This window comes from Salmo salar, chromosome 13 (assembly GCF_965601325.2).
Source record: "Salmo salar chromosome 13, fSalSal1, whole genome shotgun sequence".
Classification (NCBI taxonomy): Eukaryota; Metazoa; Chordata; class Actinopteri; order Salmoniformes; family Salmonidae; genus Salmo; species Salmo salar.
This window is the reverse complement of record NC_138303.1, coordinates 23480001-23497690: the sequence shown is the minus strand read 5'-3', so window position 1 is coordinate 23497690 and position 17690 is coordinate 23480001. Positions and strand designations below refer to the sequence as shown.

Here is a 17690-nt window from a genome sequence, read left to right as displayed (position 1 = left end):
GAAGTGACATCTGATGAAGAGAATCAAAGGTAATGGATTATTTACATAGTATTTTCGATTTTAGATCTCTCCAACATGGCGGTTAGTCTGTATCGCAAAGCGTATTTTTCTGGGCGCAGTGCTCAGATTATTGCAAAGTGTGATTTCCCAGTAAGGTTATTTTTAAATCTGGCAATCCGGTTGCGTTCAAGAGATGTAAATCTATAATTCTTTGAATGACAATATAATATTTTAATATTATATATAATATAATGTTTTCGAATAGTAATTATTTAATTTGTCGTGCTGATTGACTGGCGGTTATTGGAGGGAAACGATTTCCTCAACATCAACGCCATAGTAAAACGCTGTTTTTGGATATAAATATGAACTTGATAGAATAGAAAATGCATGTATTGTCTAACATAATGTCCTAGGAGTGTCATCTGATGGAGATTGACAAAGGTTAGTGCATAATTTTAGCTGGTTTTCTGCTTTTGGTGACGCCTGTCTTTGAATTGACAAAACATTACACACAGCTATTGTCAATGTACTCTCCTAACATAATCTAACTTTATGCTTTCGCCGTAAAGCCTTTTTGAAATCGGACAACGTGGTTAGATTAAGGAGATGTTTATCTTTCAAAGGGTGTAAGATAGTTGTATGTTTGAGAAATTTGAATTATGACATTTAATTGTTTTCAAATTTGGCGCTCTTGATATTTCACCTGTTGTTGATTGGGTGTACCAGGGGTGGGACGCTTGCGTACCACATAGCCCATAGAGGTTAAACAGCGGTTGACATGCTTCGAAGTACGGTAATGTAATATTTAGAAATCTTTTGCGCCATGCTCGTGACCCTTATTTACACTTCGGATAGTGTCTTGAACGCACGAACAAAACACCGTTATTTGGATATAACAATGGATTATTTTGAACCAAACCAACATTTGTTATTGAAGTAGCAGTCCTGGGAGTGCATTCTGACGAAGAACATCAAAGGTAATCAAACTTTTCTAATAGTAAATCGGAGTTTGGTCAGGGCTAAACTTGGTGGGTGTCTAAATAGCTAGCCGTGATGGCTGGGCTATCTACTCAGAATATTGTAAAATGTGCTTTCACTGAAAAGCTATTTTAAAATCGGACACCTCGATTGCACAAAGGAGTTCTGTATCTATAATTCTTAAAATAATTGTTATGTTTTTTGTGAACGTTTATCGTGAGTAATTTAGTAAATTCACCGGAGGTTTGCGGGGGGTATGCTAGTTCTGAACGTCACATGCTAATGTAAAAAGCTGTTTTTTTATATAAATATGAACTTGATTGAACAAAACATGCATGTATTGTATAACATAATGTCCTAGGTGTGTCATCTGATGAAGATCATCAAAGGTTAGTGCTGCATTTAGCTGTGGTTTTGTTTTTTGTGACATTATATGCTAGCTTGAAAAATGGGTGTCTGATTATTTCTGGCTGGGTACTCTGCTGACATAATCTAATGTTTTGCTTTCGCTGTAAAGCCTTTTTGAAATCGGACAGTGTGGTTAGATAAAGGAGAGTCTTGTCTTTAAAATGCTGTAAAATAGTCATATGTTTGAAAAATTGAAGTTTTTGTATTTTTGAGGAATTTGTAATTCACGCCACGCCTATCATTGGATATTGGTGCAGGTGTTCCGCTAGCGGAACGTCTAGATGTAAGAGGTTAACTACACATGGTTGATGATATTACTAGTTTATCTAACGTGTCCTGCGTTGCATATAATCGATGCGGTGCCTGTTAATTTCTCATCGAATCACAGCCTACGTCGACAAACGGGTGTGATTTTGCAAGCGCATTTGCGAAAAAAGCACTGTTGTTGCTCCAATGTTCCTAACCATAAACATCAATAAACAGCCTTTCTTTAAAATCAATACACAATTATATATTTTTAAACCTGTATATTTAGTTAATATTGCCTGCTAACATGAGATTGTGTCACTTCTCTTGCGTTCATTGCACGCAGTCAGGGTATATATGACAGTTTGGGCCGCCTGGCTCGTTGCGAACTAATTTGCCAGAATTTTGCGTAATTATGACATAACATTGAAGGTTGTGCAATGTAACAGGAATATTTAGACTTAGGGATGCCACCCGTTAGATAAAATACGTAACGGTTCCGTATTTCACTGAAAGAAAAAACATTTTGTTTTCGAGATGATAGTTTCCGGATTCGACCATATTAATGACCTAAGGCTCGTATTTCTGTGTGTTTATTATATTATAATTAAGTCTATGATTTGATAGAGCAGTCTGACTGAGCGGTGGTAGGCAGCAGCAGGCTCGTAAGCATTCATTCAAACAGCACTTTCGTGCGTTTTGCCAGCAGCTCTTCGCAATGCTTCAAGCATTGCGCTGTTTATGACTTCAAGCCTATCAACTCCCAAGATTAGGCTGGTGTAACTGATGTGAAATGGCTAGCTAGTTATCGGGGTGCGCGCTAATAGCGTTTCAAACGTCACTCGCTCTGACACTTGGAGTAGTTGTTCCCCTTGCTCTACATGGGTAACGCTGCTTCGAGGGTGGCTGTTGTCGATGTGTTCCTGGTTCGAGGCCAGGTAGGAGCGAGGAGAGGGACGGAAGCTATACTGTTACACTGGCAATACTAAAGTGCCTATAAGAACATCCAATAGTTAAAGGTATATGAAATACAAATCGTATAGAGAGAAATAGTCCTATAATTCCTATAATAACTTCAACCTAAGACTTCTTACCTGGGAATATTGAAGACTCATGTTAAAAGGAACCACCAGTTTTCATATGTTCTCATGTTCTGAGCAAGGCACTTAAACATTAGCTTTCTTACATGGCACATATTGCACTTTTACTTTCTTCTCCAACACTTTGTTTTTGCATTATTTAAACCAAATTGAACATGTTTCATTATTTATTTGAGGCTAAATAGATTTTATTGATGTATTATATTAAGTTAAAATAAGTGTTCATTCAGTATTGTTGTAATTGTCATTATTACAAATAAAAAGAAAATAAAAAAAAATCGGCAGATTAATCAGTATCGGCTTTCATTGGGCCACCAATAATCGGTATCGGTATTGAAAAATCATAAATCGGTCGACCTCTAATTGTGGCACATATTTATGTATTGACAAAACACATTGTACAGCTGGACAATATGCATTCATTAAACATTTCTACTGCGTAGCTAGCAAAACTGAACACCTTACGGACAATCAATTCTCAATGCCTCTGAACTTTTCTCCTCCCACACAAACAACTTTTCTATTTTTCAGAAACTCCATTTAGAGATGCAGAGAACTCCTGGTCCCCTGAGGTGATGAGAATAAATAGCTGAACTGTTGTATCATCATAAACAGTGTTTCTGCCAATCTTCAGGGATGATTGTAACGCTGCGTATCTCAGATAATGCTGACAGCTCTATATGACTCAAGGTAAGAAGGACAATCACGTTTTATTACCGACGTTCAGTATCTAAACTGAAATGAGACCAAGTGATAGAGGATGCATGGCTGTAGCCTGCATATTGCTGGTCTCTCTCTCTCTCTCATCTCTCTCCTCTCTCTCTCTCTCTCTCTCTCTCTCTCTCTCTCTCTCCTCTCTCTCTCTCTCTCCCTCTCTCTCTCTCCTCTCTCTCTCTCTCTCCTCTCCTCTCCCTCTCTCTCTCTCTCTCTCTCTCTCTCTCTCTCTCTCTCTCTCTCTCTCTCTCTCTCTCTCTCTCTCTCTCTCTCTCTCCTCTCTCTCTCTCTCTCTCTCTCTCTCTCTCTCTCTCTCTCTCTCTCTCTCTCTCTCTCTCTCTCTCTCTCTCTCTCTCTCTCTCTCTCTCACTCCTCTCTCTCTCTCTCTCTCTCTCTCTCTCTCTCTCTCTATCCTCTTCCGACAGCCAACCAGACAGGCAGCCAGCGAAACAGTCAGGACAGCAAGCCAACCAGCCAGCGAACCAGACATACAACCAGCCAACCAGAAAGCCACTGCTCCCTCCATTCCCACAACAACATCAGTCTGCTGCTCACAGCTTCACATAGACAATCCAACCCTACATAATGTTTACCCAAGCCCACAGTATCTCAGTACCTCATCAACAGGAAATTGACCAATGAACTGACCTGAGTCTAGTGTAATGACCCCCTGCCATCTACGCTAAGGGAGATCATCTCTGGTGTCTCTCCCCGTCTGCCCCATAGCCATGCCCTTCCTCTCTCCCTTCTTGCTCGCTCTATCCCTGTGGGTGTCCTAGCAGCCAGGAGACAGGCTGTATCTGTGTGTGTATCAGTCTTGTACAGGCCAGTAATGATGCTGACATTTAAGTCAATACAGCAGCGTTATTTCAGCCCAGGCACCCAAGGTCAACTCATTAGAGTTCATAATTGATGCTGCCTGCATATGCCCACCCTCAGCTAATAGGGATCTAGGGAAGGAGGCAGGGTTAGCAATTTCACAAATGATGAGGGCTGAAGCCAAATTAGAGCATGGTTAGAAACTGTATGGATAATGATGGTTGCTATTAACAGTTTGTCTCTTTCTCTAGCCTTGCAAAACTCTGACTGTAACCTTTTATAATTATTTGAATTTAATTGAATTATTATTTTAACACAGTAAGGTTAGAACGCTGTTGAGTAAGGTTTTAGTGTAACCCTTTAAGGAATACATGCACCTATTCATTTTTTTACAGACCTATTATGTTAAATCTCCATTGGTAATTGATGGGATAAAGATGATCTGGATTGTAGTGACATAGGAAGGTTAATCATAGACATTAATGATGTGTGAATACAGCACAGGAGGCTGCTGAGGGGAGGACAGCTCACAATAATGGCCGGAATGGAGCAAATGGAATGGCATCAAACACATGGAAACCATTCCACCTATTCCACTCCAGCCATTACCACGAGCCCGTTCTCCCCAATTAAGGTGCCACCAACCTCCTATGGAATACAGACTTCTGCTTCAACAGCTCTGCTGCTGCCTTGACTAGCTTCAGCCTCCATTTCACATATTCCTCTAATCAAAATCAGTGGCTGTTCTCTCTGCTCTGTACCTCTCTTTCTCTATCCCTGTCTTGCTCTCCCTTCACCCTACCTCTCTCTGTTCCTCTCTCTGTATCCTCCCAAGCTAATTGGAACAGAAGACACTTTGATCAGAGCTAGACGGCGTCTTTGGCTGAGCCCTCTCACTACTAACACACCCAACTATCATCTAAGCAGCACAGACACAGCACCAGAGACAAAGACCAGGCTAATGAGAGGGTGAGCGTGGGAGAGAAAGGGAGAGAGGGAGAGAGAGAGAGAGAGAGAGAGGGGGGTGAGAGAGAGAGGATGAGAGCGAGAGAGTGAGAGATACAGGGGGAGAGAGGGAGAGAGAGGGGGTGGGAGAGAGTGGGGGTGAGAGAAAGAGGGGGTGAGAGAGAGAGAGAGAGAGAGAGAGAGAGAGAGAGAGAGGTGAGAGAGTGGGGGTGAGAGAAAGAGGGGGTGAGAGAGAGAGAGAGAGAGAGAGAGAGGAGAGAGAGAGAGAGAGAGAGAGGGGGGTTGAGAGAGAGGATGAGAGCGAGAGAGGGAGAGATACAGGGGGAGAAAAGGAGAGAGAGGGGGTGGGAGAGTGGGCAAGAGATACAAAGTGAAAGAGAGGGTGAGAGAGAGGGGGAAAGGGGGTAAGAGAGAGAGGGGAGAGATACAAAGTGAGATACAGGGGGAGAGAGGGCGAGGGATACAAAGTGAGAGAGAGGGAAGAGAGAGGGGAGAGGGCGAGAGAGATACATAGTGAGAGAGAGGGGGAGAGAGAGGAGAGAGAGAGGGAGAGATACAAAGTGAGAGAGAATAAGTAAAAGAGTGAGAAAAAGAGAGAGAAAGAATAGAGACAGTGATAAAGAATAAGTTAAATAATTAGAAAAGACAAGAGAGAAAGAGTGAGAATAGAGGGAGAGAGAGAGAGCGAGAAAAGCAGGAGAGCCTATGTCACAGAGTGAGCTGACAGAACACAGGGAGATTAGCAGCATCTCAGACAGATAAGAGTCCCTGACCTAACACCATCCTCCTCTCTTCTCCTCTGTCTCCTCCTCCCATCCTGGACATGCTCTCCAGCTTGCCATCCATTCTCTCTCTCACTTATCTGATCTCCCAGTCATTTTTCTTCTCTACATACAGTGAGGGGAAAAGTATTTGATCCCCTGCTGATTTTGTACGTTTGCCCACTGACAAAGAAATGATCAGTCTATAATTTTAATGGTAGGTTTATTTGAACAGTGAGAGACAGAATAACAACAAAAAAATCCTGAAAAACACATGTAAAAAATGTTAGAAATTGATTTGCATTTTAATGAGGGAAATAAGTATTTGACCCCTCTGCAAAACATGACTTAGTACTTGGTGGCAAAACCCTTGTTGGCAATCACAGAGGTCAGATGTTTCTTGTAGTTGGCCACCAGGTTTGCACACATCTCAGGAGGGATTTTGTCCCACTCCTCTTTGCAGATCTTCTCCAAGTCATTAAGGCTTCGAGGCTGACGTTTGGTAACTCAAACCTTCAGCTCCCTCCACAGATTTTCTATGGGATTAAGGTCTGGAGACTGGCTAGGCCACTCCAGGACCTTAATGTGCTTCTTCTTGAGCCACTCCTTTGTTGCCTCGGCCGTGTGTTTTGGATCATTGTCATGCTGGAATACCCATCCACGACCCATTTTCAATGCCCTGGCTGAGGGAAGGAGGTTCTCGCCCAAGATTTGACGGTACATGGCCCCGTCCATCGTCCCTTTGATGCGGTGAAGTTGTCCTGTCCCCTTAGCAGAAAAACACCCCCAAAGCATAATGTTTCCACCTCCATGTTTGATGGTGGGGATGGTGTTCTTGGGGTCATAGGCAGCATTTGTTCTCCTCCAAACACAGCGAGTTGAGTTGATGCCAAAGAGCTCCATTTTGGTCTCATCTGACCACAACACTTTCACCCAGTTGTCCTCTGAATCATTCAGATGTTCATTTGCAAACTTCAGACGGGCATGAATATGTGCTTTCTTGAGCAGGGGGACCTTGTGGACGCTGCAGGATTTCAGTCCTTCACGGCGTAGTGTGTTACCAATTGTTTTCTTGGTGACTATGGTCCCAGCTGCCTTGAGATCATTGACAAGATCTTCCCGTGTAGTTCTGGGCTGATTCCTCACCGTTCTCATGATCATTGCAACTCCACGAGGTGAGATCTTGCATGGAGCCCCGGGCCGAGGGAGATTGACAGTTCTTTTGTGTTTCTTCCATTTGCGAATAATCGCACCAATTGTTGTCACCTTCGCACCCAGCTGCTTGGCGATGGTCTTGTAGCCCATTCCAGCCTTGTGTAGGTCTACAATCTTGTCCCTGACATCCTTGGAGAGCTCTTTGGTTTTGGCCATGGTGGAGAGTTTGGAATCTGATTGATTGATTGCTTCTGTGGACAGGTGTCTTTTATACAGGTAACAAACTGAGATTAGGAGCACTCCCTTTAAGAGTGTGCTCCTAATCTCAGCTCGTTACCTGTATAAAAGACACCTGGGAGCCAAAAATCTTTCTGATTGAGAGGGGGTCAAATACTTATTTCCCTCATTAAAATGCAAATCAATATACACTGCTCAAAAAAATGAAGGGAACACTAAGATAACACATCCTAGATCTGAATGAATGAAATAATCTTATTAAATACTTTTTTCTTTACATAGTTGAATGTGCTGACAACAAAATCACACAAAAATAATCAATGGAAATCCAATTTATCAACCCATGGAGGTCTGGATTTGGAGTCACACTCAAAATTAAAGTGGAAAACCACACTACAGGCTGATCCAACTTTGATGTAATGTCCTTAACCTGTTAGGGCTAGGGGGCAGTATTGACACGGCTGGATAAAAAAACATACCCGATTTCATCTGGTTACCACTCCTACCCAGTAACTAGAATATGCATATACTTATTACATATGGATAGAAAACACCCTAAATTTTCTAAAACTGTTTGAATGGTGTCTGTGAGTATAACAGAACTCATTTGGCAGGCAAAACCCTGAGACATTTTCTGACAGGAAGTGGATACCTGATGTGTTGTATTACCTTTAAACCTATCCCATTGAAAAACACAGGGGCTGAGGAATATTTTGGCACTTCCTATTGCTTCCACTAGATGTCACCAGCCTTTACAAAGTGTTTTGAGTCTTCTGGAGGGAGATCTGACCGAACAAGAGCCATGGAACGATGATGGCCCATTAGACACCTGGCGCGCGAGTTCATGTTGGGTACCCTCGTTCCAATACGTTATAAAAGAGTATGCATTCGTCCACCTTGAATATTATTCATGTTCTGGTTAAAAAAGGCCCTAATGATTTATGCTATACAACGTTTGACATGTTTGAACGAACGTAAATATATTTTTTCCCCTCGTTCATGACGAGAAGTCCGGCTGGCTTAGATCATGTGCTAACAAGACGGAGATTTTTGGACATAAATGATGAGCTTTTTTGAACAAAACTACATTCGTTATGGACCTGTGATACCTGGAAGTGACATCTGATGAAGAGAATCAAAGGTAATGGATTATTTACATAGTATTTTCGATTTTAGATCTCCCCAACATGACGTCTAGTCTGTATCGCAACGCGTATTTTTCTGGGCGCAGTGCTCAGATTATTGCAAAGTGTGATTTCCCAGTAAGGTTATTTTTAAATCTGGCAAGTTGATTGCGTTCAAGAGATGTAAATCTATAATTCTTTAAATGACAATATAATATTTTACCAATGTTTTCTAATTTTAATTATTTAATTTGTGACGCTGACTTGACTGCCGGTTATTGGAGGGAAACGATTTCCTCAACATCAATGCCATAGTAAAACGCTGTTTTTGGATATAAATATGAACTTGATAGAACTAAAAATGCATGCATTGTCTAACATAATGTCCTAGGAGTGTCATCTGATGGAGATTGTAAAAGGTTAGTGCATCATTTTAGCTGGTTTTATGGTTTTGGTGACCCTGTCTTTGAATTGACAAAACATTACACACAACTCTTGTAAATGTACTGTCCTAACATACTCTAAATTTATGCTTTCGCCGTAAAACCTTTTTGAAATCGTAAAACGTGGTTAGATTAAGGAGATGTTTATCTTTCAAAGGGTGTAAAATAGTTGTATGTTTGAAAAATTTGAATTTTGACATTTATTTGGATTCAAATTTGCCGCTCTTGAAATGCACCTGCTGTTGATGGAGTGCACCACGGGTGGCACGCTAGCGTCCCACCTAGCCCATAGAGGTTAAAACAAGTCAAAATGAGGCTCAGTAGTGTGTGTAGCCTCCACGTGCCTGTATGACCTCCCTACAATGCCTGGGCATGCTCCTGATGAGGTGGCGGATGGTCTCCTGAGGGATCTCCTCCCAGACCTGGACTAAAGCATCCGCCAACTCCTGGACAGTCTGTGGTGCAATGTGGCGTTGGTGGATGGAGCGAGACATGATGTCCCAGATGTGCTGAATTGGATGCAGGTCTGGGGGACGGGTGGACCAGTCCATAGCATCAATGCCTTCCTCTTGCAGGAACTGCTGACACACTCCAGCCACATGAGGTCTAGCATTGTCTTGCATTAGGAGGAACCCAGGGCCAACCACACCAGCATATGGTCTCACAAGGGGTCTGAGGATCTCATCTCGGTACCTAATGGCAGTCAGGCTACCTCTGGCGAGCACATGGAGGGCTGTGCGGCCCCCCAAAGAAATGCCACCCCACACCATGACTGACCCACCGCCAAACCAGTCATGCTGGAGGATGTTGCAGGCAGCAGAACGTTCTCCACGGCGACTCCAGACTGTCACGTCTGTTACATGTGCTCAGTGTGAACCTGCTTTCATCTGTGAAGAGCACAGGGCGCCAGTGGCGAATTTGCCAATCTTGGTGTTCTCTGACAAATGCCAAACGTCCTGCACGGTGTTGGGCTGTAAGCACAACCCCCACCTGTGGACGTCGGGCCCTCATACCACCCTCATGGAGTCTGTTTCTGACCGTTTGAGCAGACACATGCACATTTGTGGCCTGCTGGAGGTCATTTTGCAGGGCTCTGGAAGTGCTCCTCCTGCTCCTTCTTGCACAAAGGCGGAGGTAGCGGTCCTGCTGCTGGGTTGTTGCCCTCCTATGGCCTCCTCCACGTCTCCTGATGTAGTGGCCTGTCTCCTGGTAGCGCCTCCATGCTCTGGACACTACGCTGACAGACACAGCAAACCGTCTTGCCACAGCTCGCATTGATGTGCCATCCTGGATGAGCTGCACTACCTGAGCCACTTGTGTGGGTTGTAGACTCAGTCTCATGCTACCACTAGAGTGAAAGCACCACCAGCATTCAAAAGTGACCAAAACATCAGACAGGAAGCATAGGAACTGAGAAGTGGTCTGTGGTTACCACCTGCAGAACCACTCCTTTATTGGGAGTGTCTTGCTAATTGCCTATAATTTCCACCTGTTGTCTATTCCATTTGCACAACAGCATGTGAAATGTATTGTCAATCAGTGTTGCTTCCTAAGTGGACAGTTTGATTACACAGAAGTGTGATTGACTTGGAGTTACATTGTGTTGTTTAAGTGTTCCCTTTATTGTTTTGAGCAGTATATAACATTTTTCACATGCGTTTTTCTGGAATTTTTTTTGTTATTCTGTCTCTCACTGTTCACATAAACCTACCATTAAAATGATAGACTGATCATTTCTTTGTCAGTGGGCAAACATACAAAATCAGCAGGGGATCAAATACTTTTTTCCCTCACTGTAACATCCACAACCTCCTTTATTCAACCTTTTACCCACTCACTCCTTAACACACTCAACATCTCAGCTATTCATGCAGTTTGCCAGAAGTGTCTTTATCTGTGGACCATTCCCTCCTTCCCCTTCACATATCCTCCTCCCTGGGTTGAGCATGTACCCCACTGCACCAGCATGATGACCAGACACCCCTCTGTCCTTCCTCCTCTCCCTCCCTCCTGACCCTAATCAGTGGACTACGTACCTCTCTGCACCAGCATGGTGACCTCGCTGCCTCTGGGACACTTGCTGAGCAGGTCCACCACCTGGTTGTGAGTCATGTTCTGGACGTTCCTCTTGTTCACCTCCATCAGAATGTCTGACTCCTTCAGGCCCCTGCAGCGGGGGTAGTCCACAATCTGCTTCACCCTCTGACCCCCACCTGTCAAGCTGTCAGCGATTGTGAACCCAAAGCCCTTATCGCCCTTCTCCATGTGCACAGTGATCAGCTCGGGCTGCCCGGCGATGGACGACGCCAGGGTGACCACGTCGCTGGAGGAGTAGCCGTGTGAGCCGTTGGACGCCACCTCCGCCGAGGGGCTGAGGGCCCGTGGCTCCCTCGTCCCGTTAACGGGGCCTCCGGTCTGGCTGCCGTGGCTGGACGGGGAGTCGTAGCTCTGCTGGCCATTGACGATGATGGGCTCCTTGTCCAGGATGGCCACGGAGGTCACCAGGCTGGTGTTGGGGTCGTCGGGGTCAAAGGGCAGGGGGTAGCCGCGACACAGGGCCAGGTCCACCATGGAGCCGATGGGGATGGACTGGAAGATCTTCACCACCTGGGCGTGGGTGTAGCCCAGCACGATGATGTCATTCACACTCACTATGACATCACCTAGAGGAGAGAGACAGGGAGACGGACAGGACAGTTAGTAATACAGTCACTATCACATCACATTAGTACACAGTTAGTAATACAGTCACTATCACATCACATTAGTAACACAGTTAGTAATACAGTCACTATCACTTCACATTAGTAACACAGTTAGTAATACAGTCACTATCACATCACATTGGTAACATAGTTAGTAATACAGTCACAATCACATCACATTAGTAACACAGTTAGTAATACAGTCACTATCACATCACATTAGTAACACAGTTAGTAGAACAGTAAATAACACAGTGAATGTACTATGTGGGGTGCAAGTATATTACCATATGTCTCCAATATGTTTAGTACTTAGTTTTCACAATCACTTCAACCCCCTTGGGAATGGGGGAAATGCTTTCTGTATGAATGGTGTGAAACAGTCCCCTCTGTGGGCTAAGACGGTGTACTGCACCTGTCTCCATCTTCCCATCCACAGCAGCAGGACCGTCCAGGACTAGACTCTTGATCTGGAGGAACTCATCCGGCTCGTCGCCCCCGACGACGGTAAAGCCGAACCCACGGCGGCTCTTCTTCAGTTTGGTGTTGATAAAGGTTCCGTTCAGCTCCGCTGGGTTCCGCGTGAAGAACGGCTTCCCTCCTACAGAACACAGGGAAAATAACGTTATTTGGAACATATTTGTATCTGTCTCTCTGTCTGTCCGTGTCAGTTACATTAGCTGCCTGTCTGTCATTTCACTTGTCTACCTATCTCTGTCTGTCTGTCTGTCTGTCTGTCTGTCTGTCTGTCTGTCTGTCTGTCATTTCACTTGTCTGTCTGTCTGTCTGTCTGTCTGTCTGTCTGTCTGTCTGTCTGTCTGTCTGTCATTTCACTTGTCTACCTATCTGTCTGTCTGTCTGTCTGTCTGTCTGTCTGTCTGTCTGTCTGTCTGTCTGTCTGTCTGTCTGTCTGTCTCTGTCTGTCATTTCACTTGTCTGTCTGTCTGTCTGTCTGTCTGTCTGTCTGTCTGTCTGTCTGTCTGTCTGTCTGTCTGTCATTTCACTTGTCTACCTATGTCTGTCTGTCTGTCTGTCTGTCTGTCTGTCTGTCTGTCTGTCTGTCATTTCACTTGTCTACCTGTCTGTCTGTCTGTCTGTCTGTCTGTCTGTCTGTCTGTCATTTCACTTGTCTACCTGTCTGTCTGTCTGTCTGTCTGTCTGTCTGTCTGTCTGTCTGTCTGTCTGTCTGTCTGTCTGTCTGTCTGTCTGTCATTTCACTTGTCTACCTACCTGTCTGTCTGTCTGTCTGTCTGTCTGTCTGTCTGTCTGTCTGTCTGTCTGTCTGTCTGTCTGTCTGTCTGTCTGTCTGTCTGTCTGTCTGTCTGTCTGTCTGTCTGTCTGTTCATCAACCCAAGCATCCATATAATATAATGAATTGCTCACCATTTGTTAAATCAGTGAGAATAGTCAATGAATGACAGGAGAGAATGCTTAACATCCATGGTGTGTTGGTCATAGCTTGTTAACATACACAGAACATTCACTATGGTACATGTGGGCTGATAGACAGGTTAATTGTTTCCTCAAGAGTTTGAGCCCTTGAAACCTTTGATCCCAAGGGTCCTCTGTCTGGGTCTGTGTCTATGTCTGGTCATGCTTGTGTCACTGAAACTGTACATTGTGGGTGCATTTGATTGCGAGTTAAATGTCTGGTGCACAAGACCCTGGTATTGAAAGTGTGTGTGTGTGTGTGTGTTGTCTAGAAAGTGTAACCCCACTCACGTTTGGTCCCTCCCGGGGGAGGGGGAAGTGGGGGCGGGACCTGAGGGTCACGGTATGTCTCCAGGTGGTTACTGGCATAGACGGCCAGGGGAGCACCAGCTGAGGAGTGTTCCTCTATCCACTCTGTACAGCGAGAGACACAGAGGGACTGTGAAATCACAGTCGCAAACACACACACAAATACACACACATACACGCACACTCATACACTGACACGCACAAATGTACACAATCAATAAAATACAAACATAGGTACACAGACACAAGCATCACATTCATTCATTTGCTGACTAAAACTTGCTCTACACCAGAGATGTCAGACATACTGGCTGGTCTGGGAGGGACAAACGCTATGCACTTTAAAATGACTAAAACCTAACACAGTAAGTTACGCAATAAGAGATACATTTATTGAAAAGATGTTTTAACATTGCATCTGATTATTACATGCCATTTCATCATTACATTGTGTCTCAGTGGTCCTAACACGTAGCAAGCATGATATCAGCAGCAGTTTGCACATGGACGGAGGCTTCCACAGCTCTAAGCCTCCGAAGACAAAGAAGTGAATGCTACAGTGGCTCATGTGTTGAAAGGAATATAAAAATGATGCTTTAATGATCTTTAATCAAACGAATAAGAACCCAAAACGCCAACAGGACAAAGGTTGGGGTCAATTCCATTTCAAATCCAGGAGAATTAATCAAAATTCGAATTCTGAGGAACTAACTTTTCATTCTTAAACTTCAAATAGAATGAACCCCAACCGTGCAGGACAAGACATGAGACGAGACGTGACGAGACGTGACGAGACGTGACGAGACGTGACGAGACGTGACGAGACGTGACGAGACGTGACGAGACGTGACGAGACGTGACGAGACAGACATGAAGAAAGAAAGAAATGGTGCCGTGCCAGGGCAGGAAACGAACCTCGAATGTACCGCTCACCTTCAGGAGGCTGCGGCTGCTCCAGCTGCATCCTGCGTTTAGCCTCCACTATGGGGTTCTCATACTGGGTCTTCCTGTTGATGTGACTGATGATGAGAGAGAGAGAGAGAGAGAGGAGAGGGAAAGGATGAGTGTGGGATATTGATTGTCACCATGATAAATGACAGTACACAGTGTTTGACATCCTCTGGCTCACAGCCTCGTAAATCCCACCAGCTCCGTGACAACCACATAGGTCTACACAAACTACACACTGGCTACACAAAATGGAGTCCGGTTTCAGATAAATCTACTTAGCTTCAAACCAATTATAGTACACTGAATGTAGAAAAGGTCTGACAGAGAGACTGAGAGAAAATGCTAGTTCAGCTGAAATGTCGCAGTTTACAGTAAACTACATGAAAATGCCGATGTATTCCGTTGTATTAATTATTGTGGGGTTAATGAGAGGCATGTGAAAAAAGATGAACCGTGAGGTGTTCCAACTTACTCTACGTAGTAAACCCCATACACTGGGTCATCTATCTTCTCCCATCCAGCAGGCAGCTCTGAAACAGAGCATGTTAACAGCATGTTAACAGCAATGTTAGATCACTGTAAGGACACATTCATTAAGGTCGTATTCTCCTTCAGGAAGTACTCCAGAGGATGACGCTGTGCTGTATTCACGGTCTCTCAGGTGTGTAAACCAACTCTGAAGTGAATCTATGTTTACCTGTCATGACTCAGTACAGTCAGTGGGTCACGGTGCAGATATCTAATATGGAGTCAAACTACTCCCTCTACCTCACTGAGCGAGGCACACACAGGCTAAACACACACACACACACACACACACCACACACACACACACACACACACACACACACACACACACACACACACACACACACACACACACACACACCACACACACCACACACCACCACAGACACACAGGCTACACACACACAGGCTACACACAGACAGGCTACATACACAGTAAGCTGTCAGGAGATTCTGAACTAAATGAGACTACAGGGCTTGACCGCTCCCTCCTTCTAGATTTACTATTCATCCACTCAGACCCAGCCTGCTCATATCTGTCTCTGTCTTCAGAACAGAACCAGCTTATTTTCTACATTATCAACAGCTACAAACAGTTGATAGATGGACACAATTACACGCCTCACACAAGTGAACTTAGCCAGCAGGCCGGCACTGTATATAGTCCAGAACCATATATTAAGAGAGTTGGGCTAGGTTTTAAAACAGACGCAATGTTAGTGCCTCTATTCTCCAAATGTTGGTGATTTAAGAATACAAGAGAGCCTCCCTGTGAAATGAACCGCTGTAAACAAGCAAAACAGAGCAGCGATTTAACAGACATTTTTATTGATTAGCATTCGGGATAATGTGCATCCAATTCAGTACTGTGCTGTGGTGTCAACAAATTGCATATCTGCTTTCAATGGACCTCTTTATAGAAATAAACATCACAATATTCTCAGAACGTTCAGACAAAAATCACATTGGCCCAACAGTCTACATGACCGTCTACACGACATCCACATGACCGTCTACACGACATCCACATGACCGTCTACATGACATCCACATGACAGTCTACATGACAGTCCACATGACCGTCTACATGACATCCACATGACAGTCTACATGACATCCACATGACCGTCTACATGACAGTCAACATGACAGTCTACATGACATCCACATGACCGTCTACATGACCGTCTACATGACATCCACATGACCGTCTACATGACAGTCAACATGACCGTCTACATGACAGTCCACATGACCGTCTACATGACATCCACATGACCGTCTACATGACAGTCAACATGACCGTCTACATGACAGTCCACATGACCGTCTACATGACATCCACATGACCGTCTACATGACATCCACATGACAGTCTACATGACATCCACATGACAGTCTACATGACATCCACATGACCGTCTACATGACATCCACATGACCGTCTACATGACAGTCCACATGACAGTCCACATGACCGTCTACACGACCGTCTACATGACAGTCCACATGACAGTCCACATGACCGTCTACATGACAGTCCACATGACATCCACATGACAGTCTACATGACATCCACATGACAGTCTACATGACATCCACATGACAGTCTACATGACATCCACATGACAGTCTACATGACATCCACATGACCGTCTACATGACAGTCTACATGACCGTCTACATGACAGTCCACATGACCGTCTACATGACAGTCCACATGACCGTCTACATGACAGTCCACATGACCGTCTACATGACATCCACATGACAGTCTACATGACCGTCTACATGACCGTCTACATGACATCCACATGACAGTCTACATGACAGTCTACATGACCGTCTACATGACCGTCTACATGACCGTCTACATGACCGTCCACATGACAGTCTACATGACAGTCTACATGACAGTCTACATGACCGTCTACATGACCGTCTACATGACCGTCTACATGACAGTCTACATGACAGTCTACATGACAGTCTACATGACAGTCCACATGACAGTCCACATGACAGTCCACATGACAGTCTACATGACAGTCTACATGACAGTCTACATGACCGTCTACATGACCGTCTACATGACCGTCTACACGACCGTATACATGACAGTCTACATGACCGTCTACACGACCGTATACACGACAGTCTACATGACAGTCTACATGACAGTCCACATGACAGTCCACATGACAGTCTACACGACCGTATACATGACAGTCCACATGACAGTCTACACGACCGTATACATGACTCGGGGGAGTCATAAGACATGCACGACAATGTAGAGAGCCAACATCTTCATGTATCTGCATGATTCTACTCTACATAACTGGTCATCTACATGCAGTTTCTGGCTATGTGTTCACTGCAGATGTTACCATGTTTCAGTATATATCTTTCAAATACGGCTTCCTCCAGCATGGGCACACAAGCGCATACACGTGCACAAACTCGGCTGCATCGGCGCTCAAAGGGAAATGTCTGACAGAGAGCCTATTAAGCTGACACTCCCAATAAAGCGTTAGCATCTCATTCTCCTCCTCACCGTATTTGATTTCATACAAAAAGACATTAGTGCAGTGTGTTAGCGTGGGCTGCTGCTAACACCGACAAACACTTTGGAGCAGGCTGGATTTCACAATCGATAATCACAGACTGCCTGCTTCTGATGTGCCAGACATAAAAGGAGCTCATAGGTCCGAGACTCAGAGCCCTGAAAGAGTCAGAGATTGCATTCCCTTTCAGGAGCACTTCTGTTTCTGCCAAATAGTCTAGTCTGCGGAGCAGCCTTAACTACGGA

The 17690-nt window shown here is 44.5% G+C and overlaps 1 protein-coding gene across 15 annotated transcripts in view; it reads right to left on the bottom strand.

Moving 5' to 3' along the window:
- The window catches only part of LOC106566645 (membrane-associated guanylate kinase, WW and PDZ domain-containing protein 1), a 196778-nt gene that overhangs the window by 45324 nt on the left and 133764 nt on the right, over positions 1-17690 (bottom strand). For 11 of the 15 annotated variants that reach the window (XM_045693040.2, XM_045693037.2, XM_014134868.3 and 8 more), the window contains 5 exons: positions 14823-14880; positions 14315-14418; positions 13382-13504; positions 12075-12260; positions 10991-11617 (listed from right to left, as the gene is read on the bottom strand). In XM_045693040.2, the coding sequence (XP_045548996.1) occupies positions 10991-11617; positions 12075-12260; positions 13382-13504; positions 14315-14418; positions 14823-14880 (1098 nt within the window). The remainder of the gene's footprint in view (positions 1-10990; positions 11618-12074; positions 12261-13381; positions 13505-14314; positions 14419-14822; positions 14881-17690) is intronic. The other 4 variants (XM_014134869.3, XM_045693036.2, XM_045693038.2 and 1 more) reach the window with 1 other exon arrangement.